Below are 25,916 nucleotides of genomic sequence, written 5' to 3'. Positions count from 1 at the left end.
TGCGTGTTTGTGTTTGTGTGTGTGTGTGTGTGTATGTGGTGTGGTGTCTCTGTGTGTGTGCGCGTGTATGTGGTGCGTGTGTGTGTGTGTGTGTGTGGTGTGTGTGTGGTGTGTGTCTGGTATATGTGTGTGGTGTGGTGTCTCTGTGTGTGTGCGCATGTATGTGGTGCGTGTGTGTGTGTGTGTGTGTGTGGTGTGTGTCTGGTATATGTGTGTGGTGTGGTGTCTCTGTGTGTGTGCATGCGTGTATGTGGTGCGTGCGTGTCTCTGGGTGTGTGCGTGTATGTGGTGCATGTGTGTGTGTGTGTGTGTGTGTGTTGTGTGTGTGTCTGTGTCTGTGATAAGGTGCTGTACAGGCAAAGTGAAGCCAATTGATATGAAGTGTATATTTCAACATTAAGGGAATGCCAAGACTTCAGAAGTACTCTGGGAAAGAAATGAATTCTTGGAAAGATCTAACTCTTGAGAAGGGTCTTGATGAATAGGCAGGACCAGGGTTGCTCTGTGTGCGGGAGGAGAAGAGATGAGGGCTGAAAGACGTGGGCAGGCAGAGCGAGCCGTGTAAGAGGTTTCTCAACTCCACAGAGGCCCACACTGTAATGGCAGTGGTGGTTGGGACAGGCTTCAACATGGACTAGTTTGGGCTGGATTAATTCTGGTTCCATTGGCTACTCGTTGTATGACCCTGTGTGAAATGAACCCAGTAACTCCTCATGGGGTCCTTGGAAGGTGCTCAGGACTGGGCCAGGCAAATACGCAGCACAAGCTGGCACAAGCTGGCATCTCCTTTCTCCCTCCCTTCCTCAGGTTGCCAAACTTGGCTCCAAGTGCCCTCCCTCATCTGCTGAGCCACCCCACTGGCCTGGGTTTTCTGTTCATAGAGATCAAAGTTTACAAATGTCCTGTGTGTTTCCAGGTAGGTTGGATTCCATACTGTGGGAAAGAAAGATCTGGAAAAACAAAACAAAAAGAAAGAGGTAGGCCTATAATCCCAGCTTCTCCTGAGGCCGAGGGGAGAGGATCAGATGGATGGAGACCTGCCTGGGCTACAAAGGGGCTTCAAGGTCAGCCTGGGCAACTCTGTGCATCTTTGTGTCTAGAGTTAAAGACAGATTTGGGGACATAGCTCAATGGTAGAGTGCTTGTCTCTCTGTGTGAGGCCCTAGGGTCAATCCCAGTGCCACAATCAAACAGAGGACTCTTGAAAACACACAGTAGGGCCAAACGCTAGGCATTCTGAATAACCAGTCACAGAGTGTGGTTGGATTCAAACATGCAGCAAGTGGTTACCTGCCTCTGAGGAAAGACGGTGATCAATGTGTAAGATGTGGCAGAGCAGGGTAGGAGGCAGAAAGGCCAGCTAAGAGATCTGAGATGCGTTTACCCTGCATCCCTATGACCTTGGGGATCTGCTACTCTTCTACACTAATATCTAAGAAGAGAAAAAAGAAAAAGAGAAAGCCCTGACGTGACAACTCACTAGGAAGCCACAGAAGAATGTACGTGTTTGCCAAAGTAAGCAATGGGTTTTCTTTCCAGCTCCCAGACTGGTCCTCTTCTTGATGATGATGGCTGCCTGTATCAATGACACCAAGAACTGGAAACACCGAGTTCATCCACACCCGTTCCCCTGGAAACGGCACAGGGCTGATGAAATCTGGTTTCTTAATCTTCTCAAGGTCATTTCCGAGTGTGCCTGGCTCCCTAAACACCAGGAGACCTCTAATCACTGTCTCTCATGACAGAGAGGCTCTGGGAAGTTTCCAGGGTCATGTAGGCACACCCTACCTCCGCTCTCATCCGCACCCCCCAAAGCACCTCAAAACAAACAGCTGGGGTGCCACAGGTGGAAACAGTCAAGGCAGGAAGGGAAACCAAACCCCTGGAAGGATGGAGTCAGGTGACTGAGGTGTGCGGCTTAACGCACCTTCAAGGCATCGAGGGGAGTACCCCAGGCCTTCACGTGCACACAGCTCACGATGATCAGATCCCTCATCTCCCAGTTACCGTAACCTGATCGCTGCAGATGGTTATCAGTCACCTGCAGACCGGATGACTCAATGTGTATGAAACTCTGAAGGGCTAGGCTACAGTAATTGAGAAGTCAATAGCTCACGTTTCTTTAGTAACACACTCATAAAAAAAAAAAAGGTTAGGCAAACCACAAGAGTATAACTGCTTCCAAGCAGCTCATAGAGATTTTCCTCTGATGAAGACAACAATGATCCTGAATGCAGCAGACTCGGAGGCTGCCTGGTTGGGCCACTTGTTCCTTATAAACCTTCTTAAAGTTGGTTAAGCTATATTTTGGTATTTCTCAAGTGAGTAACTGCATGCCTACATTGAAGCAATGGGAACATGGTTGTTGGAAGTCTAGAATCGCAGACTGGACACGTAGACTTACAGCTCAGTCTTCAGGGTCTAAAGTCAAGATCCACTATATATTGTATATACCAGGCTAATGATAAAAGCGTCTTTCATTACGGCCCTACGGTACTGAGCTTTGTGCTACAGACTTAGCACACTGCCACACTTTATATTGCCCCTTCAAGGCTGAAAGCTTTCAAGGTGGATTACTGTCTCGGACAGAAGAGGAACCAAGAACTCAGACTGCTTCATTTTTTCCCCCAAGGTTGTCCGTGGTGATGGGAGAACCGGGTTGCAATTCGAGAGCCACGGCTTAGCACGCGCTGGATGCTTTCTTGCTCGCGGTGGCTCAGCCCTCCACAGACTGTGGCTTCAGACACTCTGCTGGGACAGTTCTCACAGACAGCAGAGGGCCCAGTGGCAGTCACTGCTGTGGCTCTTTGTTTTTTAGTTCTCAGAATCAGCAGCAGGTGTCAGAGGTGGAGGAGACAACTGCAGTCACAGCAAAGGGCAGAAGGCTGCAGGGGTCTGAAGTGCAGCCCACAGAATGGGCACAGTGAGGAGCAGGAACAGGGACGTGGCAGGGAGGGCATCCTTGGGAAGGAATGCCCAGAAGTGGAAAGGGGTCCAGAGAAGTGTGAAGGAAACCCAGGGAGGCTGGGAAGAAGCCATTGGGCTGCACTGCTAGACCAGGAGAGGCAAGTTGCTGGGATTCTGCTCTACTGGGAGCAACGTATGGGGGCTTCGTTAGCCAAGGAGGAGGGCAAAAATGACCTGACCTCCAGATAAACTGAAAACCCAGTGTCACAGTCAACGCTGGGCAATGGAAATATATGGATTTATCTGAGTCTTGAAGTTCCTCAGGTCACTTAAGTGTGTTTCTGGCTGCTTCCTATTATGTACCATGGCTGTTTCCAGTCGCTTTACTGCAACTGCATGTCAAGAAAGAAAGGGGGAGGGAGGGAGAGGAGGAGGGAGGAAGGGAGGAAGGGATGGAGAGGAGAGGAAGGAAGGGAAGGAGCAAAGGAGGAAGAAAGAAAGGAAGGGAGAGAGGGAAGAAGGAAGGGAGGGAGGGAGGAAGAGAGGGGGGAAGGAGAGAGAGGGAGAGGGAGAGAAGGAGGAAGGGAGAGAAAGAGGAAGTGAGGGAGAGAGAGGGAAGAAGGAAGGTCGGGCAGATAAGCAAGAAAAATGGGGTGCTGAGTGGTTGTGGTGATTCTGATGTCAACTTAAGGAAGACTGGAGTTACTAACACTCTCTGCAGGACACAGCAGGCAGCAGCAGGAAGGGGAGAAAGTGCAAGCACTGACTGGGAGGAGACCTGAGCTGGAGACCACCCAGGTCTTTGTCATCTGTGACACACTGCTGGAATATAAGGAATTCCAGGCAGCCAAGACAGCTCTTCACTCGGGACCTAGAACAGCTGCCATCAGGACTTCCCTGACACCAGCTCCCGGGACCAGACTTCTGGCTGCCCGCAGCTCCCTCAGCATGAGTACCATGGCCTCCCTCAGGGGGAGGAGGGTCACCCCTGGCCTGAGCATCACGCTGATCTGGGTCTGGCCCTGCTTTATCTGGCTCTGTCTGCCCAGTGCTCTAGTTTTCTCTCCTTCCTGAGTCCAAGGGTTCCCAACATCCTTAGAATGTGCCTTCATTAAGAACATCTCAGCTGGGCAGTGGTGGCACACGCCTTTAATCCCAGCAACTTTGGAGGCAGAGGCAGGCAGATTTCTGAGTTTGAGGCCAGCCTGGTCTACAGAGTGAGTTCCTCTCAATGTTTATGAAACCAGGGAAGTAAAGACTCTGGGAAGGGGCTCTTTAACAGGTGTTAAACTGCTCCCTGCTGCTCAGTTAACCAAAGAAGCGAGCTGGTGGTGCTTGCAGAAGTGTCAAAACCTCACACATATGTTTACTGCCAGTGACAAAGGTCTTTTTTTTTCTTCATGTTCTTTTCAACACAAGAACTTTTGTTAATAAAGTAACTCACATGTGGTGAGTTCTGTTTGCAGGGTTCAGGGTGGGGGAGAAAAACCAAGAAAAAGAGAAATTCAGCAACAAGTCATGTCTCCCGTCTTTGTGGGGGGAGAAATCTTCCCTCTGTTTTGGGCCAACTATTTGAGGCTAAAGGATGCTGAGCTAAAGGATGGCCAAACGCTGTTTATAACAGGACAAGTTCATAACAGGTCAGGATGCTACGAGCAAGTCCATCTTGTCTTTTGGGAAGAGATCATCTTGACATAGTCGAGAGCCACCACCCCTGCAGGGAAGGGGTCTGCTAAGCAAGTTCTGTTTGACCTTTGCCCTCAGAGTTCAAGAGGTCAGGGCAGCAAGGGCTGGAGTGCGAACAGTGCACTCTTTGCACAGATGGAAGGGAATGACTCATTCTTCACTTGCTGCCATTTCCCTGGCGTCGAAGCTCTTCAGAAAATGGTGCCTTGGGAAGGAGAGGGAGGAGGGAGAAGAGAGGGAGGGGAGCACTGGCCTGGGCTTATGCTGAGGCATCCCACATCCCACATCTTGACCTCGCTGCTTTTAGGCACAAAGGGTGGTCAGCTAAATGCTCCAAGGGCTCTCCGTTTACAGTGGATTTTCTTTCCTTCCTTCCTCTCTCCCTCCTTCCTTCCTTTCTTTTCTTCCTTTGTGTGTGCTATGTGTGTGTATGTGTGTGTGTGTGTGTGTGTGTGTGTGTGTGTGTGCATACCTTGTTGTACGTGTCTCCGTACATGTGCAAGTGGATGCTAGAGGTCCACCTTAAGGGTGTCTTCCTTAATAGTTTTTCTTCTTGTTTTTTTGAGACAGAGTCTCTCACTGAACCTAGAGTTTTCACTTTATCTAGAGAGGGCTTGGCCAGCAAGCTCCTGAGACTCCTGAGGGCATTACAAGAGATTTTATGTGCGTTCTGGGAGGAGGAATGAATAACGGACTCTGGTCTTCATGCTGGTACATCAGCCCACCCTACAACAGGGTCCCACTTTCTAGCTCTACCTGGCCCAGAATTCTTGGTACGGAACCAGCTGGCCTGGAACTCACAGAGATCTGTCTGTCTCTTGTATACCCTAAAATAAAAATCTCATAATCAAAGGCTTATGATACAAGGAGATTATGAGCATGACCTCATAGCAAGAGTACCCTATATCTGACAAGAAATCTTTCTCCCTCTCTCTCTCACCCTCCCTCCCTCCAAAAATCCATTTACTATATTGTCCTTGGATAGAGGGCATATCAGATATTAAACTGATAAGAACAGATATTACACTTGATCTTAGCCAAAGGCTGAGAATTGTTTGTGTCTTTGCTTTCTGAGACAGCATCTCACAAAGGCTGTCCCTTGGCACTGAGATGACCTTTCCCCTCCACCTCTCAAGTGCTGGGGTTACAGGCATTAGGGATACCCCACCTCCGCCCCCAGCCCAGCCCTCCCCTCCCCCCCCCCAGGTTGCTCTGTATGATGAATGAATGAACAGAAGAGTAGGGAGCAGGCCTCACAGCGCTGTCCCAGCGAGCACGTGCATGTCATTATTTTATCTGGAGTCTGAGCTTTAAGAATTTTTTCCTTAAGAAAAGAAAAGACAAGAAAAAAAAAAGAATCCAACCAACACAAGTTTTGAAGACTAGGGATGTTGGTCACTAGAGAGCTTACATCACATCGCTGAGAGCTTACATCACATCGCTGAGAGCCTACATCACATCGCTGAGAGCTTACATCACATCGCTGAGAGCCTACATCACATCGCTGAGAGCTTACATCACATCGCTGAGAGCCTACATCACACGCTGTAGCCTCTAGAAGCGCCCTCCAAACCAACAAACAAAACAACCCAGGTCAAAGCTCGACACTGGTGTATGACGTGAGCTCTCCGTCCTTAGAGCCCTGAGAAGAGGTTGCCAAGTCACACGCCAGGTTCTCTGAAACACAAGCTGGTTCTGCCTGACATTTTGAATTCATTTCCCATAGACTTGAGGGGCCTTCCCCATCATTCCATCCTGATTTAGTTTTCTCGTCCACAGATGAGTAAACAGGGGCCCAGAAAGGCTTGTCTAAATGGCTGAGAAATGTGGGGAAGTGTTCTTTGAATTGTGCTAGAGTATCATATTCCAAATAGAGGGAGAGGGAGAGAGAGAGAGAGAGAGAGAGAGAGAGAGAGAGAGAGAGAGAGAGAGAGAGAGAGAGAGAGAGAATAATGTTAAAAAAAGACCTCAAACATTCTGGGCTCTGAAGCTGACTCTGTTCAGTTGACACGTGATAGGGTCACACACAGGTAACCCTAGATGACTGAACTCTATGGGACACTAAACAAAATCGAAATAGTAAATATGGGAAAGAGGTCTGTAAGGGAGGAGGCAGCTGGCAGAGGGTGGGGACGAGAGGGAGAGTCACCAGAATGCATTAGGCACTAAAGGAATCTGGAGCTGTCAAAGAGAAAGCTTTACTAATCAGCAAAAATTGTTAACTCTCCCAAGTTCCTGATTCTAGCATCCAGAAGATGGACCGGCTCAGAAACGGAGAAACCGAACTTTCCGAAGTCCACTGTGCAGTGAGGTCCCAGACTGAAATCAGATTTGTGTGAGTCTGAAGGTCTGAAATCCTATGGTAGAAAGATGGCTTCCCGAGTCAACGGCAGAGCCAGGTGGACCTGGACACAGGGCTCCTGAGAACAGCAAGGACAACACACAGCAACCTCTTCCACCATAAGTAGGGCTTTGCTCAGCCATGGATTCAAGCCACCGTGAGGACAATGGAGCCTCCCTGGAATTTTAGCTCCCTGAGGTAACAGGGCTGAAGTGCGACTCTGTGTTCCTTGCCTCTCTCATCCCGGGCCCCTCCCACGTCAGCTCCAGCCATTTCCAGATCAGGTATTCCTCCAATTAAGATGACACTTGTAGAGACCTCCGATCCACATTGATTCAAGTTAGTAAGGTCAGAAGATACCCAGATAATGCTTTGGCATCTTGATTGGTCCGATGTGCCTAATCTTTCTGTGGAAGTCATCCGGCGCCCCCTGACATGTCTCCTCATGGGGAGCTGAGATGATAAGGGGATGAAAATCTCCATAAACCAAAACATACCAACTTCAGCCTGACAGGATTTATTGATGGGTTCACTGACTGACTGACTGACTAGTTTGTTTGTTTGTTTGTTTGTTTTTTTTTTCTTAAAGACAGGGTTTCTCATACAGCCCAGCCTGGCCCTAAAACTCACTATGTGGTGAGGATAGCTTTGAATTCCTGATGTTCTGGCCTCTACCTCCCAAGTGCTGGGAATGTAGGACCAGTCCACCCTACCCTTGGGAGTTTCTCTCTATAGTGCTGGCTGGCCTGGAACTTACCATGTAGACCAGGGTGGTCTCAAACTCACTGAGATTTACTGGTCCCTGGCTTGTGAGTGCTGGGATTAAAAGCATGTGCTACATTTTATTATTGAAGTGACAAAAATCACACAGAATATATCCAGCTAATAACAATAAAAACAATAAGCAGAAATACCAACTTCAGTGATATCAAAATCTATGTGTTCTTTCAATATATAATTCAATGGACTGTCTACTTATAAAAAGTATTACTTAGGCCCAAATAATCTTAGAGTTAAAAGTAGAGAGGCAAACCAGAACGTGCTGGCACCTGCCTGTAATCCCAGCAATGTAGGGAGGGGCAGAGGCAGGTAGCTCTCTGAGTTAGGGCTACACAGAGAAACCCTGTCTTGAAAAAAAAAAGCAAAGTAAAACAAGCAAAAAAAATGAGCAGGCGCTTGGTCTGTGTAAACGTCACTAAAATCAATAAATACAAGAAGACTAAAGTTAGAAGCAGTAAGAAGCTTTACAAATATGTATTGACAAATTTTAAAATATTATAGATGCTGAGGAAGATTTTTCTTTCTTGTACTGGATATTTTGTTTATTTACGAAGATTTCTCTTTATGTGATAACTATTTTTGCTCACCACCACCATCAACTCTCAATTTACAATAAAACTGACACATTCAAACTCATCTGCCTAATTCCCAGCTACAAATCTATTTTAAACACTACGGTCACAAATACGGAAACATCTGGACAAATAAAGAAATAGCCCCACCATTTGTAAGTCCCGACACTTGTCTGAACATCATTGTCTGACAACCCACTCTGTGCTGGCTTTTGACAATGTGAAAACCAACGACATAAAAACTAACTTCAGTGAGACAGCGATCAAGTCAAACGGAGTTATTTAAACCCACGTTGTTCTCCATCAACTTTCTGTTAAAGCCGTCCCCTCAATCAAATTCAAGAAAATATGATGATATGCTTTAGAACATTAAAAAAAAAGGGGGTTAGAGCAAGCTAACATAACCAACTTGTAACATATCATTGCAAAATTTTACCAAGATGCTATCTTGGACATTTTACTGGTGTAAGTTGCATAAATCTATGCAACAGATGTCATTCAGGGGGAAGAGGAAGGAACAGCATTTTTAACACCAACTCCATTTAAGAAACAACACCAAATGCTCCCCCATTCTGTAGCTAAGTCTTCTGAGTTAAATTTTTTTTTAATCTATATACTACAGCCATCGAAATGAACCAGCCACGCAAAACGAGAAACCTTGTTCTAACTAACAGACTAAGCAAGCACAGGCAGTAAACATCTCTGTGTTATCTCATTCAAGGTATCTGCTGTCCGAAGCAAGAAAGGGCGGTGTGTTCTTACCGATGAACTTCTGAGGCATCGAGCTTTTGCGTTTAGCCACATTGCTTGCTAATCTGTCCAGAACGAGAGCTCTTTCACTTCCCATCTCGGCTTTGATGTGTCGTGCCTCCACACTTGCTGGTTTGGAAGAAGAGGGAGACAAACACACTGGTTAATGGGAGGACGGGAAGCAGGTGGGAAGATGCGTCTGTCTGGTCTGATGCACGATGGTGTTCCGTCATTACCTGTTCTTACTGCTGGGATCTGCCCTGGGTACCTGCTGTGGTCAGTGAGGCCTGTTCAGGGGCGCATTCAAATCTTGCAGTCTTATGCTCAGATGGGAAAGCCCGACCCATCCCCAGCTAGTACCTTCATTAGCAAGAGGAAGTGTTGAAGAAACAGCTTGGACGTGGTTGGTTGCAAAAAGATAGATAGATGGAGGTCTGCTAACCCCCATCGGCCTTCTTTCTGATTCTGAGTAACTGCGCGTGACACCTGCACACTGATATAATTCTTCTTAACAACTTTGAAAAAAAAAAAAGAGGGCACAGTGCCCCAGATTTACTGCCGTGTTTATGCTAATAGCACTTTTGAAAATAGATACACTCACCCAGATAGCAAGAAATCTACTCAGTGATTTGGGTATTGAAATACTGAGTCATTTTTTTCTTTACTACGTTTCTCTCTGCTCTTATCTTTCACATTCCGTTTCTCTGGGTTCTGTGTGTTGCTTCCTATGTTCCTCATGTCTGAAAATTGTTTCCATTAAAGTGTGCCTGAGCCTCACTGTTGTCTTGAAATCAAAGAGCAAGTCGTGTACTACATTTCCATCATATTTCTAGTGAAAAATGAGAATAGCAACTGTCGGAGACTGTGGCTTAATGATCGACCCATCCCTAGACATCAGAGTGGCACAGGCTAGGATTGTTGGGCCTGGCTGCAAAGTAGTATTGCCTAATTGCCCTATATACACATAAGACATATCTATAGGAAGGTTCCCCTTTACTCTGCAGAGAGGCCAGGACAACAGTGCTTTCGAAGCTTGTTAAGATGATTTTAAAAGGCAACTGCAACAGGAGACAGTGGCTCACACCTATAATCCCAATACTTGGGAGACTGAGACAAGGGGATTGTCATGCATTTGACTAGGCCATCCTAGACTGCTGTGTGGGACTCTGCGGGAGGGAGAAGAGCTAGAATTTCAGACCAGTAGAGGAATATAAAAATAGTGCTGATTCACTGAACAAATATAATTGACTTTGGTGCAGCCAGCAGTACCCAGTGAGACATCATGGCTCAAGAAGGAAGACTCATTAGCTGCTATACGTATAAGACTTTATAATGATGGCCTGGCTCAAGGATCAGTAATTTATTTCAGTGAAAAAAAAAAGCCCAAAGAGTAAAAATACTATGTATGATTATTTGTTATCATTATTATTTTTGAGACAGGGTCTTTCTGTTACACAGCCCTCAAATCCTCTTGCTTCAAACCTCCAATCCTGGAAACACACATGCACACAGGTTGGTTGTAATTCTTTTAAAAAAATATAAAACTTAGACTGGGGAGTGGCTCAGCCACTGACATACTTGATATATAAGCTTGAGAACCTGAATGTGGACCCCTGGTATCATCCTAAACAGGCCAGCGCTGTGGTGCAGGCCTTTAATCCCAGCACCAGGACCAGCAGGATCCTAGAGACTCACTGACTGTGCAATCTGGCTGAATCCACAAGCCCATGAGAGAACCTGTTTCAAGAAATAAGGTGGACAGTGATTGAGAAAGACATTCCAAGTCAACTTCTGGCCCCCAGGCATACCTTAGACAGGTAGATGTGGACACGCTCACCTACCACATGTCCATGCACATATACAATAAGTACATGGCAAAAGCCCTGTGCACAGACAGATTTCTGGCTGCACTTGGCTCTAGGGCCATGGTGCATATATCCCTGCCCTAGCAAACTCTGTGATGCTGTCAACGTGTCTCTGTTTTGTCTGAGCACGTCAGAAGCTCTAAACTAAATATCCACATATCTCTAACATATCTAAGGAAGAAGAAAATGTAATTAGTTTAAGGAACTAGATTTAAAAAGCTAACGATAGTTTACAGAATGAGATAGTCCTAGGACAGGCTCGGGGATGGATGCTCAGCCCTTGTGTTGTAATCGAAAAGTCTGGGCATTTGCTGTGTGAAGAGATTCCAGCACAGAGAATTGTCCCACATTCCATGGTCTGTCAGACACATGGCCATGGCTACCACTGCAGAACACGAATGGCAGTGAGGGAGCTGCAGGACAGGACAGTCAGCCTGGGTCAGAGTCAATGCCAGATTGGCAAATGATCATTCCAAGAATTAATTATTTTCCATTTTAGTACCATCGTCAAACAAACTGTATTTCAGGTGCTGTACAATATAAAACTTTGTGTGGTTTTTAAAGCCAGTAATAAAAGAAAATCTGTCTCCAAAAGAAAAAAATTGTAGAGACAACGTCAACATTACACGACTTTGGCTCCTGTCAGAAATAACTCCTGGCTCTGAAGAATCTCCTGAGTTCTGCTCCAGCTGTCAGCACGATTTATGTAAATGAACACCCTGTGCTCAGGGCCAGTGTCAGACTCCGTAAGGTCTTTCGACTCTGGTACTTGTAGACAGAACCCTGCTGCCGAGTAAAGTGGGTCAAATTCTGTTCAGTCCAAGGACAGGTTAAAATGACCAAACAGGAAACGATCACACGTATTATTTCCGTTCACACAAACCACCACCAGATGTGGCGCTACCCAAAGCCCCTTGAGCAGAGAGATGAAAGGCAGAGCCTGGAATTTGAAGTCAGTTCCCAATACAAGGGATCATTTCTTTGCTCTTCCTTTCTCTAGAAGTAGGGGAAAGGGAGCCATGTCTGGACTCCAGGGACGCCACGTCTGAGAGGATTAGAGCCTCCACTCCTGGATCTCTTATTGAAATGATTTAGATTGAAATGACGTTGAAAATACTTAGGGAATTTTTACTTTTGACCCCATTTTGCCACGGTGTTCCGTCCCTCGAGGCCGCTCCCTTCGTGGGCGAATCATGACCTAGGTCCTACCCCCAGCGCAGTGCCGTGGCTCGCCACTTATCTTTTAGGAGCTGCTGCATCTGCTTTACCAAAGTCACCATCAGCATCAGCAGGTTTGTGGGCACACGCAATCAACATCCTCTGCGTTTGAGAGGATGCCGGTGCGTGGACACGTTGACCTAAATAACTGTAATTAGGGCATGTCACTAAATGGCAACCTTCTGAGATAACATCACCTCTCTCATTCCTGGTTACCTACCACACTGGTCTTAAACAGTCATTTCCAGATAACTCTCAACATGGCAATCAGTGACCAAATGGCTGACTTTTTTTTAAAGTAATATTCAGGAGTGTTCACGGGTGGAAAGATACTCTGAGGTGTGAGGCTTCCCTTTTTATTCCGTTTTTTTTTTCCCTATTTCACAGCCCTGCTCAGAGGGAGGTACCTCCTGTAAGAAATGGAAAGGCAGATTCTTGTTTGCTGTACCCTCCCCAGATCTGTCTTTCACTGACTCTCATCCTAGCTCTCCAGACCACCAGGTACCCCCCCTCCCCTTCCAGGGGCTGAGATTATTACCACTGACTTAAGTGTTTTCTAACTGTGGACAAAGGCTAAAGGCAACACTGTAGAGTCCACTCATGTTTTGTTTCCTAGAGACCCTTGCCTTTCTGCCTCTGACCTGTCAGACAGCTGATGAATAAAAGCACTGAAGAGGCACCTTTGAAACACTAAGTCAGATGTCAGTGCCGGCTGAGCTCGGGAACTGTTTAGGAAGTGTACTGAAAAGACAGAAAGAACGCTTCCTGTCTCCTGGTCTTCCTGCCGCCTTTAGGACTCTACTGCCTAGACTTGTTATCTTGCTACACTGGAGTCTCAGAAATGTAAATGGAGGAAAACAAGTTTGGCAAGATAGCCAGGGAAGAAGATATGAGTTTAAATGAAGAAATAGGAAATCCGTTCCTAGGTGCTATTTGGAAGTTTAATGTTGCCAGGGAGGGGGTGGGGAATCTGGAATGGTAGACATTGGCATATTTGGTTCCTGAGTGGGCACAGGGGAGGGACCGGAACAATTTTCCCTTGCATCATTTGCCTACTACAGAGTAGGGAATGTCAACTTTCATTAGCAACAGATTGTAAAGACTTTGGAAAAATAGTGAAACATTGAAAATCATAATTGCAGAAGTAACCCACTGCCTTTCATCCCTACATGTCCCTTAGCTATTAATTGCTTCCATAATGCGTTAAAAAAAAATCTTAAAGTAATTGCAGCATTGACTACGTGACAGTGTTTTGCTTTTGTTTTTTGCAAAATCCTTCCTTAGGGCTCGAAGTGTTAAATGGAGTTTAACCAGTCACTGCTTCCTGTCTCTTCTATGGTGTGGTCAGCAGCTAATAGAGACGGGAACAAGCAGAGTCATTGTGCAACAAGATTGTCTAACAACAGATTGCTATCAAAGACAAGGCAGGCTCAAACACAAAAAGTTACACGAAACTATTGCCCTGTGGAGCAAGTAACGTGAAGACTGTTAGGGAAACAGTCTTGATTTTTTTTTTTTTTAACTTTTAGAAGAAAAACTGTGATACCTTGCTAAAAAATGTAACTTCATCCTGAAACCCTTGTGGCTTGTATTAGCTCAACTAAAACAAGTAGAAAGAAGAGAAATGTCAACTTCTAGACTCACAAATACATATAATTAATTGGTCACCTTTGGGTTTTTCTTTTTTGACAAGGTTTCTCTGTGTAGCTGTGTAGAATCTACATTGTAGACCAAGCTGGTTTCAAACTCACAGAGATCCTCCTGCCTTTGTTTCTCGAGTGCTGGATCAAAGGTGTGTGCCGTTACACCAGGCTTTAGTCAATTGCTTTATAGATATTATTATCAGTGGTAGAGTGCTTGTCTAGAATATACAAGGCCCTGGTTTGAGTTTTGACCCTGCAAATGAAAAGTGTTTTTATTGCCAGAACTCATGATTACTTGCCAGAAAATTAGACTACAATAATAATTTGTGTGAAATGAGGCTACATGGACCTCAGGAAGACCAAGGTGACAAGGAGAGGAAGTCCTTCTGATCACCTGGACCTACTGTGATGGCCTAACCCATTGGCATATGCACAGACTTGGGCTGAACTTACAATAACTCACGTGTCTCCATTATTAGAGCAGTGCCTCAGTGGACTGTGTGTTCTTCAGGGATAGGAGCTTAACTTTCCTTGTCCTTGCAAACAGTTCCGACACAGGATGTGACACATACAGAACTGAACCAGCTGTGTCCGAATAGAGGAATGGGCATCTAGAGGTCCTATCACTTCACACTGCTATTCTTTCAGAGGCTGCTCTTCCTCTGTCCCTTTCCAGGAAGGTCTGCTTTCCAGGTCAGGTGGCTCTGTCCCCAGCTTGTCTCTCTCACCCTGCACCACAACCTAACTGACTTAACTTCCTTTTCTTTGGAGACAGGGTCTTGCTATCCTACCCTCCAAGTTAGAATCATCCTGCCTCAGTATCCTGGGTACCCCTGAGCGCCGTTGCCATAGAATCATCCTGCCTCAGCGTCCTCTGAGTGCCGTTGCCACATTGCACTTGGATTTAATCATGTGCTTGCTGTATGAGTGCTCCAGGCCTCGGGGTAGCATTTTAGGAGGGAGGGGGAGGGGGTAAAGCCTTAGGATGTGCCACACTGGGGATAAGTATAGCTGCTTGATTGTGTAGCCTGCACAAACCTGAGGCTTCTTTTGCTAGCACCAAATCAAACTGGGCATGGTGGTACATGGTTGCAATGGAAAGAGATGGAGGCAGAAAGTAGAAAAACTTTACTGCACTGGTCAGATAGAACACGGTATTCGCAGTGGTCTCCTAGTTACAGGAAGGAGATAGAAATGGGAAACCAGTGGTGTCAGTAAGGGTTCAGCTTGGGTTGGATCAGAAAGTCTTCACATTTAGATCTCAGAAAAAAAATGCATGGGCACTATCGAAGACCTAAGAGACTCAGTCATATAGCTCTGGCATGCGGTATTCATACTTGGCTAAGCTGTGACTTTACCCATTATGTAACCTAAAAAAACCCCCATCAAAGCCAGGCATGGTGGTGCACACCTCTGTTAATCCAAGTATCCAGAATGCAGAGGCAGGTGGATCTCTGCAGGTCCAAGGCCAGCCAGGGCTACATAGAGAGGCCAGCTGCATCTCAAAAACCAAACCAAACCAAACCAAAATGAAAAATCACACCAAAACTTGCTGACTTGGTTAACCCTTTAATTTTTGCTGAGACTTAAACTATGCTGCACGCATCCATCAAACACCCCCGTGAGTACAAATTAGCTTAGCCCGCAGCTCAGCGCCTCCAGAACCATCCAGCACTTCTTCTGAACAGCCTAAATACTTCTTTGAGTAACTTTTAAAACTTCAAATTACTAAAATGGCATGGGGATTCAAAATTAGAAAAAAAGTTACCTTACAAATAATCACTTCAGAAAAAGAGTGGTCCTTCCGTTTCTGAGAGAATCATCACACACACACACACACATTTATACATACAGAAACACACATGTACACACACTCACACATACATTTATACATACAGACATACACATATATACACACACATACACATACATACAAACACTCATACACACACATATATATACATGCACATACACTCACATGTATACACACATCAGTATGTGCATGTATCTATTCAGTATGTGTCGCTTTATTTTTCTTTTGCTATCCTGATAATATAAGATCACTAAAAATATAGCTTATTATTCCCCAAAGTGGAAAATAAAATCCAATATCTATTAGTGAATAGAAAAGCAGAAAGTGATAAGTTCATACATGAACTCTTTTTCAGCTACAAATAGGTATGATCATCACCTTAAGTTGTACTTTTAAAACAAAACTATGGCTAGACATATGCATGTGTGCACATGTACACACACACACAAACTAAATAAGCAAGCTAAAGTTCTAGTGGTTGTTAAGTTAGTCAATGGATTTTGATAAGTCTTTGTTTTCCCACTTCTTAATTGAGAACACAGGATTATCTGTTTCTTTCACTCACTACCTGGCATGCTACCAAAGATGGTGAGCATCAGGCTTTAGTTGTTTTATTAAAGGAGCAAGCAGCACTCTCCAGAAACAAGACGGACACGAAGGTCCTTGATAAAACCCAAGATGCCATCAGAATAAGAGGTAGCGGCGAGCACAGACCCACGGGCTTCTGCTGCCCAGCGCCTGAATCAGGAAACAGGCTTTAGCTAAAGCACAGTTTCCTTCCACTCCACGGGGTGAGCACTCAGGATTTCCACTCTGCTTTTCATAACTCCCACAGTTTGCTCTGTCACACTCTGTAATCACCCAGCTTCAGGCCACGCAAAGTGTTCCAGTGCAGTCACAGCTGTCAGACACCAATGCCCAGGAGGACTGCTTCCTGGTCTAAACAAGCACTTGGTTCTCACAACCAAACAACCAAGTCCCCAGTCCACGCTGAACAATCAGGTTGAAGGCGGAATGGACAGAGGAAGGATGACTACCAGAGATGCCATAGGAGAAAAGCTTTAGGCTGATGTGTGTAGAAGAGAAGGAAATAAAGTCACCCTGGACATGGAGGAGAAGCAGAGCATTTCAACCCATGGTCAGGAGGCATACAGTTCAAATCCCTGGAGAAAATAGGAAACCTGTCAAAACCAAGCACCGACATCACAGTAAGTCACACGCGACATCACCTTTGGGCCCTGGGTAAAGAAAATCCTTGCACTTTTTAACTGATTCTTCACCAACCACTCGCCAGCCTGTGCCACACTCTGATACGGCCATTCCAACACAGTTAGGCAATCCTGCTGGCTCTGCCCTGGCTCTACCTTTGAAATGTGTTTACAAAATCCGTACACCATCACCCCCGTCAATGCCAAGACAGTAGTTTCCTTTGGCTTGAATTCTTGCCACAGATTCCTAACTGGATCCCCCCAGATTTATCTAACCTTGTCCTCAGCACGATCTATTTTCATGAACAAGTAAGATGATGGCCTTCCAAAAAAGTCTGGTGACATCACCTGTCCGTGTTCAAAGGTTTTCAGTTTCTCTCAAAGGTCTTTACGATAGCCTACAAGGCCTGACAAGATCTGGTTTCCCTTTTCCCCTCTGGCTTTCCGTCCCAGTGCTCACGCTGGTCCCAGTCACGCAGGGCTAAATTTACATTTCTTCAAGTTGAGCCTCAAGACCTTTGCATGGATTGGTCTCCAATGACTTTTGGGGCTCACTGCCATGCTTTTAAGTCCATTAGTATGTTCCATGGTTGAGAGCTTCCCTGGCTCACCCTCACCTTACCCTGGCTTACCCTTACTCGAGGCTCTGTTTTTCTCCATAGCACTCATGATCTCTCCACCTCGCTTATTTGTTCTGTCTAGAATCTGTCTCCACCACCTAGAAGAGCAGACGCTCACTTGACAGGTCCGGCCACCCAGCACTGTGCAACTCACCGGCATCCCCCAGGTCAGGGTTCTGAAGAAAAGCACGGCAGCGCTCCTTGTGCTCCTCCAGGGAGCTTCTCTGCTTGTAGCTTCTTCCGCAGAACTCACACTTGTAGGGCTTCTCCACTAGGAGGAAGACACAGGGCACTCAGGGACCCTACACACTGCTGGCCTGGCCGGACCCATGCCTCCAAGTCTATGTTGCTGTCACATTTGCTATGCTGAAACAAGGGTAGAGTCCACTATCACAGCAACACTTTGAAAAGGATGACCTTTCCCAGACGGAAGGGTCTGGAGTGGGCGAATACTGTTTTATTTAGTGTTTGGCTCCAGGTTAAATCTCATGTCTTTTTGATGAACGCAAACAGGTCCCAAAGGCTGGGGGGATGGCTCAGAGGTTAAGAGCACTGACTACTCTTCCAGAGGTCTGGGCTTTGGTTCCCAGCACATGTATGGGGTGGTACACATCAGGACAGTGTAACACTAGTCCTAGGGGATCTAGACTTAAACATAAATGGAAGAGGAAGAGAAGGAGGAGAAAGAGGAGAGGAGAGGAGAGGAAGGAAGGAAGGAAGGAAGGAAGGAAGGAAGGAAGGAAGGAAGGAAGGAAGACAGAGAAACCAGGGTCATTTGTTCTACAAGGTGAGTAGCATGGTACAAAATGCAACTCGGCCAGATGTGGTGACAACACCTTTAATCCTAGCAGACACAGGAGACTCTTTGTGAGTTTGATGTCAACCTGGTCTACTTAGTGAGGCCCTGTCTCAAAACCAAAACAAAGCAAATTAATTGGGACTTGGGACAATGGTTCCGCAGTTAAGAGTACTTACTCCTGGGGCGGCTGGGGTGGTTACAGTGCTTGATGCTCTCAAAGAGGATGAGGGTTTGATTCCCAGCATGCACTGGGCAGCTCACCCACCATCCAGAGTAAGTCCAGTTCCAGGGTATCTGATGCCCTTGTCTGACCTCCTTGGGCACAAGTATGCAGGGAAAACACTCATTCCCATAAAATTGATGGGAATGGGAAGGCATCCTTCCTGTTTTGTGACATTTGTCTAATGTTAAATCAGGAACCAGGTGGTTTGTGGGCATTAGGATCAGGCTGAAGACACACCAAACATCAACATGTTTGGAGAGTGTGGGCATTCTTATCAAGTGGCTTCAAACAAGTGTGGACCAAACACCACTGATTAACAATGAATATTTTTAATAATAGAATTAAGAATTAATTTTGGGGTTGGAGAGATGGCTTGGCAGTTAAGAGCACCGACTGCTCTTCTAGAGGTCCTGAGTTCAGTTCCCAGCAACCACATGGTGGCTTACAGCCATCTATAATGGGATCTGATGCACACTTCTGGTGTGTCTGAAGACAGCTACAGTGTACTCATATAAATAAAAAATAAATGATATTTTTTTAAAAAGAGAACTAATTGCAATAACCAGACATAGTGGTACATCCCTTTAATCCCAGCATCTGGGAGGGAGAGGCAGGCAGATCTCTGCGGGTTTGAGGCCAGCCTGGTCTACAAAGTGAAACCATGTCTTAAAACAAACAAATTGCAAAAATGACTTCAACTGATTTTCTAAAACAAATCAAAAGTTTCCCCATAAGTTTATCCACAGGAAAGCAATACTTTCAACTCTCTTTGCAAGGTTATTTTTTTCTGGTCCATCAATAAGACACAACCTGAAAAACATTGTCAGTGTTTTAGAGACTGAAATGTGTTTTTCCCCCTTTTGTTATATGAGGGACCAAGCCTGGAGCCTAGTGTGTGCTGAGCCTGGGTGCCACCACTGAGTCACCCGGCTCTGTCATGAAATGTTTTATTTTCCAATCCCTCTTTGCATCCTCAAAGGCTCCTCATGGAGTCCCAAATCAAAACAAAGTACAGGTTTGCAATGGCTAAAAATGTTTCATGTCTGCATAACTCAGGTGCTCTGGGATCTGTCTACTGGTTTTATACTTGAAAGAGGACAATGAGAGAGAAATCTTAATTTTGTTTTTTGGTTTCCCTATCATGCCCACCATTGCTAATTTGTTACATTGGTAAATGAGCTAAAATGAGAAAGAGAGAGAGAGAGAGAGAGAGACCCTCTTTGCCACATATGCTCTGTGGTGGGTTTTGCTGAGGTTGGCTTGTTTAATCTTCCTCTGAATTGGGAGTAGCTTTGAGATGGGGCGGGGGTTTAGTCAGAGCAGTAACATGGCCTGACATGAAAACAAACCTCTTTCTCAAATTAAAATTTCGACAGATAACATCAAGAACATGAGGTCCCAATTTTGAAAATAAGACTAGCCTTATTTTTCTAAGAGGGAAATTCTAAATGTTAAAAAAAAAAAAGTGTCATCTTGCTTGTTCAAAATAAGGAGCGACAAGATCAAGGCAGCGTGTGGCTTTTTAAGAATTCTCGAGGCTGCTCGCAGAGCTTAAAAATAAGCGGGCGAGGAAGGGGGAAGTTGGGGTGAGGAAATTCAGTCAGAAGCTGGGTAGGGTGGTGCACGCCTGCGATTATAGCACTCCGAAGGCAAAGGAAGGAAGATGGCTACATCAAGGCTAGCCTGGTCTACACAGTGAGTTCCAGTCCAACCAGGACTACAAAGTAGGGCTCCTAGCTCAAAAACTAAAACGAAGCCAGGCGGTGGTGGCGCACACCTTTAGTTCCAGCACTTGAGAGGCAGAGGCAGGCAGATTTCTGAGTTTGAGGCCAGCCTGATCTACAGAGTGAGTTCCAGGACAGCCAGGGCTACACAGAGAAACCCTGTCTCAGAAACAAAACAAAACAAAACAAAACAAAACAAAACAAAACAAAACAAAACAAAACAAAAAAAACCCAAAAAAAACAACCAAACAAAAAAAAACTAAAACAAAATGAATAAGAAATTTAGCCCAGAACCACCAAAACAAACCTCAAATAACAATTTATAGTTGAGTTACAATTTTTCTTTTCTTTTAATTTACAATTATGTGGTGTTTGTTGTTGGAGTATATACATGTGAGAACAAGCATTTGTGGTGACCAGAACTCTTGGATTGATGTTGGCTATGAGGCAACAGATATGGGATGTCAACACAGACTTCTGGTTCTCTGGAAGAGCAATCTGTGCTTTTAACCACTGTGTCACCACTCTAGCGACCCCCCATTTATATATTTATATTTTATAATAATTTACAAACTGTACATAGTTTACATGCATAGCTTTTGAATGGAAAATTGGAAAATGTGTGTGTGACTGCGTGCGCACGCACGCGTGTGAAAATGAAGAAAACAATCCTTTAACAATTAGTTTACTATAAAAATACTGATGACCACATTTTTTCTCACCAAAAAAAATTACAAAGGCGTGGTAATTTGTCTGACTGCTGCTGTTCTCCAGACACGAGGCTGCTGAGGGAACGGTTTCCAGTGAGGCAGAGGGAAAGCAATTAATGCCTTAATGGAAGTGCATTAGCCCTAGAGGTCCGTGCTGATGCAACCCTTCAGAGGGGGCGGGGGAGAGTGACAGATGGAGGCCTCCACACTCCACTTTTTTGTTGTTGTTGTTTCCATGGTCACTAGGTACGAGGGGGGGCGGGGGAGGGAATGATGCTTTGGGTCCCTCACTTACCAGAATGTGTCCTAAGGTGTCCCGTGAGCGCATCTCTCCGTTGGCATGCGTAGTTGCAGAGGTGACACTTAAAAGGTTTTTCCCCTGTGTGCAGTTTAATGTGTCGGAGGAGGTTACCTTTCTGAGTAAAAGATGCCCCGCACTGATTACACTGGAATGGGCGTTCACCTTCAGAAAGGACGAGAAAGGAGATCACTGATCACAAGGTAGGTGGGAAGGAGGGCACACACATTAGAGGCCTAGGGTAAAGGCCTGTCCCTGGGCACCTCTCCCCACAGTGACACAGATCTCGGGAGCTGCATTTTTCAGATGAAGAGACTTATGGGAGCTTCCTCCTTGAGGAACGAACACTTCCACTCAGAGCAACAATTCTAGCTGTCACTTTGCTGTGAAGCAAGATGTGCTTGGAGTGTAAGCGGCCTCAGGAGCTTTTGAGAGGTTTCTCCATTTCTTGGCATCTGAATTCAGTTGCCTTTGCAAAAAAAAAAAAAAAAAAAGACTCACAGATTCAAGCCTTTATTTTCATATTTTTGAGACTGGGCCTCACTTAATAGCTCTGGCTTGGAACTCACTATACAGACCAGGTTAGCCCCAAACTTGCAGAAATCTGCCTGCCTCTGCCTTCCGTGGGCTAGTGCTAGGACTAAGGTCTTTGTTTTGTCTGGTGGTTTTTACTTCTTGTTTTTTGGACAGGGTTTTTCCTCTGTAGCCTAGGATGGCATGGCGCTCGTGATGGTCTCCTGCTGCAGCCACTGAGTCCTGGGACTGAGCCACCGAGGCACGCTTAGATGTAAGATGTAATAAGGTGTCAAGGCATCAGTCTGCTTTTTAGAGTCTCTGCATCATGAGGAATCTATTGACTCAGTGTGACTTGTTCATAGGTCTTCCTATATGAATCCTTGCTTACCATATGAAGACTGGTGACAAATTTCATCTCCTTTTATCTACAGTAAGAGGACCTGATTTTATGGATGTGCCTTGTAAAAACACTTAGAAGACTTCTCAGAAGCAAAGCACACACTTTAGCTCCTGCTCACTGACTGAGCAGGATCATTTGGCTAAACTAGATAGTTGTTCTTGATTGTTCTGTCTGTTTCTCCCTGCCTCGATCTCTCCGTGTGCCTCTATGTCTCTCCCAGATTCTGTTTCTTTCTATCTCTCTGACCTCTGTCTGTATCTGTCTGTCTGTCTCTCTCTCTTTGTCTCTCTGTCTCCATATCTCTCCCCCTGTTTTTCTCTTTGATTCTCTCTGACTCTCCAGAGTCTTACAATGTAGCCCTGACTGTCCTGAAACTCACTATGTAGACCAGGCTGGCCTCAAACTCAGAGATCAGCCTGCCTCTGCCTCTCGCATGCTGGGTTTAAAGGAGTGTGCCATTACACCAGGCCTTTGCTAGTCTCTTTTTAGCCATAGTATTTGCAATGTGTTTGGCAAACGCATAGTGCAGTACAAACAAGAGCCTCTGGCAAGGCGAAGAGAGGCATCAACATTATAGCAGACAGCAATGAAGGAATCCAAAGAAAGACCCACGTTCTGCCACCCTGCTCCTCGAAGGGCTGCTTGAGAACAGTTTTGAGAATGGACAGAGGAGATTATTTACCAGTATGGCTTCGCTTATGAACCATCAAGACATTGAAGCTAATGCAGGACAATCCGCACACATCACAGTTCATCTTCCCACCAGTTGGTCTGCTGCTGTCGTACGGCACGTGTCTCTCCAGTTTAATGTTTTCATACTCGCTGTATTCTCTTGCATAGCTGTAAGGCATTTCACTCTCTTCCGCATCTCCCATGGGCTCCGGCTTCAGAATGCTCTCATCTCTGTCGCTGTATTCATCTTTTACTTTCATCGAGTCTTCTGCAGGGGACATAAGAGCAAGGAATGAACGATGGCTGTATTTGAAGCTGTGAAGTGGCTCAGAAAAGAGACCCACGACTGACAACTAAGAGTAGAGGAAGCTCATGGAATGTTGTATAAATCAAAACAAGAGAGTGCTGTGAGGGTGACTATTCACTGTTTGGATTCAGAACCACAGTTAGAGCAGCACACACACGCAGGCACACATTTACAAAAGCACATACACATGCACACACATGCACATACACACACACACACACACACACACACAATGGCAGAGTCCTAGGCTGTCCAGAAGATTAGAGACAATAAGTTTTAGGTGTGACCACACACAGAGACCATGAAACAAACATTCTGAACAAAATGTCCCTAGTCCTTAGAGGGAAGAAAGGTTCTCAGATCTTTTACTGGTGGATGCAGTTAAAAAGGCAATGGGACATGGTCTTTGGTTTCAAGATGAACCTATTGTTTTGATGCCACAAGATCTTCATGCAGACCATGGATAATGAGAGCTAAGTATTTGAAACCAGTTTTTTGTGAGTTGAAGCCAGGCTTTGCTGCCTTCCTTCTGTGAGAACTATGGGAAGATTCTCTTATCTCTCTCTGCCTTGGAAGCAATAGAGACGGCATTGAAAGCAGAGGAAATCTGGTGCTGGTGAACAGTGAGCGTTGAGACAAAGGAAGTCATGCTTTAATTTGAGCCGAGCAACTGCTTCAGTTGGTCTGGATGAGCTGGGTGCAACCCAATCAGGGGAAGAGATATCTAGGCCTAATCTAAGTAAGACTGAACTCAAGACCCTAGCTTGATTACAGGACTAGACTTGAGAAGAGGGATGACCTGACCTAAGTAAGTTGGATGACTAAACAGCGCTCCTTAAAGGCTGTCGCACTGTTGAACATTCTTCTTGCAGGTGGGAACAGTCAGGGGGGAATGGAACATAGAGTGGAAGCAGCATTCTACTTCCTGGTGATCTCTTCCATCATGTTATAACACTCGTGTGTGTGTGTGTGTGTGTGTGTGTGTGTGTGTGTCTCACTGGGACCTGAGGTTCAGTGATCAGGTCAGACTGGCTAGCCAGCCAGTGAGCACCAGGGAACCTCTTGTCTCCACCCCCTCAGTGCTGGGATTACAAGTGCCTGCCATCATTCTTGCCATTTTATTTGGGTACTGGAGATCAAACTCAGGTCTTCATGTATGTGTGTGGCAAATGGACAGGACATAAGACATGTAGAAGGCTGGCTGGACACGGTGGCTCACATCTTCAGTACTAGCACACTGGAGGTCAAGGGGGCAGGTAGATCTCTGTATGAGACCAGCCTTGTCTATACAATGAGTTTCAGACTGGCATGGGCTATGAAATGAGATCCTGTCTCAAAACCTAAAACCAAACAATAATAGAAGAAACGGGGAAGGCAAGTTTATATATTAACCCTCTCAAAAAAAAAAATTAAAAAAAAAAAACCAAAAAACCAAAAACCAAAACAACTCTAAAATACCACCTAATGAGACCAGCATGTAAGACACTTTCATATGTAAAGTTTCCTGAGTAGGTGCTTGTTCTTTCAAGCACTGAGTGTTTAAACATTGAAAGCTTAACTTTTCCACGAAGAAGCACAAATCAATGGAATTTAGAGCAAAAGAGAATGTGGAGATTGGCTAATCCACCCCCCCCCCTTTTTTCCTTCTCAGACAGGAAATGGGAAGCAGACACAGTCGAGTCAGTCATTTTCCTAATTTCACACAGCCAGTCCCTGGCACGGGCTATGCTCCGTCTGGAGAGACAGCTCAGCAGTTATAAGAACTTGCTGCTCTTGCAGAGGACCTGGGTTTGGTTCCCAGCACCTACCCTGTGGCTCACAACACCAGTTGCAAGTGATCTGAAGCCCTCTCTTAACTTCCACAGGAACACAGGTGGTCACAAACATACTATCAGTCCAAACATGCATACACATAAAAAATGAATAAATAAATAAATAAAAACCACTAAATTTAAACTACCAGGTCGTTGGGTTGGACCCCACACTCCCACGTAGAAAAGTCAAAGTGTCTGTTTAACAACTCTATTCCACACCTTTCTTTCACTGGGGTAGATGTAAAAACCCAAAACACTGTGAAAAAAAACCCACGATATTTTTAAAAACTACATCCCTTCCAAAACATATCAGAAGTGTTGATCCTGCTAGCACAGGAGGAAGTACCACACAGCAGCTGCACCAGGCTTGCAGCCCTCCATCCTGGTTTCAATTTTCACTTCTATCAGGGTTACCTTTCATCTATATTAACTGTGTTTGCTTAATAGAGCAAGACAAGGCCCAACCACCATCGTCAGGGACACATTGTTTCACTCGTCACAGGTCGTGGTCACAACCGCCTGACTGCAGCGATGGGCGGCTGCCCAGTTAGCTTCACATAGTCCACATTGCTTCCCAATGCATCTTGGTTAGAGAGGAATTGACGTCTGTGTCTTTTCTGGGGGTGTTGGGGAGGGGGGAGGGTTCTTCCAGACAGGGTTTCTCTGTGTAACCCTAGCTGTCCTGGAACTCGCCCTGTAGACCAGGCTGGCCTTGAACTCAGAAATCTGCCTGCCTTTGCCTCCCAAGTGCTGGGTAAAGTGCATGTGCCACCGAGCTGATTTCTGTGTGTCTTGGTTTCCCAAACAGGGAAAGAGATTAACTAGCTTTGTTTCTTTTCTTTGTTTTTTTGTTTCTTTGTTTCTTTCTTTTTTTTTTGTTTCTTTGTTTCTTTCTTTCTGCATCTTGCCTGCTTTCCTAGGGAATCTGTTTCCTTGAGAGTTGTTTCTTTTTTTTTTTTTCACCATTTAAGAGAAGTGAGAACCCAAGGCTGGGGTCCCCCTCTTCGCCTCTGTTGTTCCAGCTGTGGGTGATATCCCACCAAAGCTTGA

At 45.4% G+C, this 25,916-nt stretch overlaps 1 protein-coding gene and 1 pseudogene across 4 annotated transcripts in view; both read right to left on the bottom strand.

Annotated features, from left to right (window-relative positions):
• Positions 1–25,916, bottom strand: part of Ikzf3 (IKAROS family zinc finger 3) — a 90,212-nt gene that overhangs the window by 7,681 nt on the left and 56,615 nt on the right. The window contains exons 4-7 of one of the 4 annotated variants that reach the window (XM_052196205.1): positions 22,756–23,013; positions 21,155–21,322; positions 17,558–17,674; positions 9,049–9,165 (exon numbers count right to left, since the gene is read on the bottom strand). In XM_052196205.1, coding sequence (XP_052052165.1) covers positions 9,049–9,165; positions 17,558–17,674; positions 21,155–21,322; positions 22,756–23,013 — 660 coding nt within the window. The other 3 variants (XM_052196206.1, XM_052196207.1, XM_052196208.1) reach the window with 3 other exon arrangements.
• Positions 5,443–5,649, bottom strand: LOC127695743 (uncharacterized; annotated as a pseudogene).

This window comes from Apodemus sylvaticus, chromosome 10 (genome assembly GCF_947179515.1).
Source record: "Apodemus sylvaticus chromosome 10, mApoSyl1.1, whole genome shotgun sequence".
Lineage (NCBI taxonomy): Eukaryota > Metazoa > Chordata > Mammalia > Rodentia > Muridae > Apodemus > Apodemus sylvaticus.
This window is presented reverse-complemented; position numbering and strand designations above follow the sequence as displayed.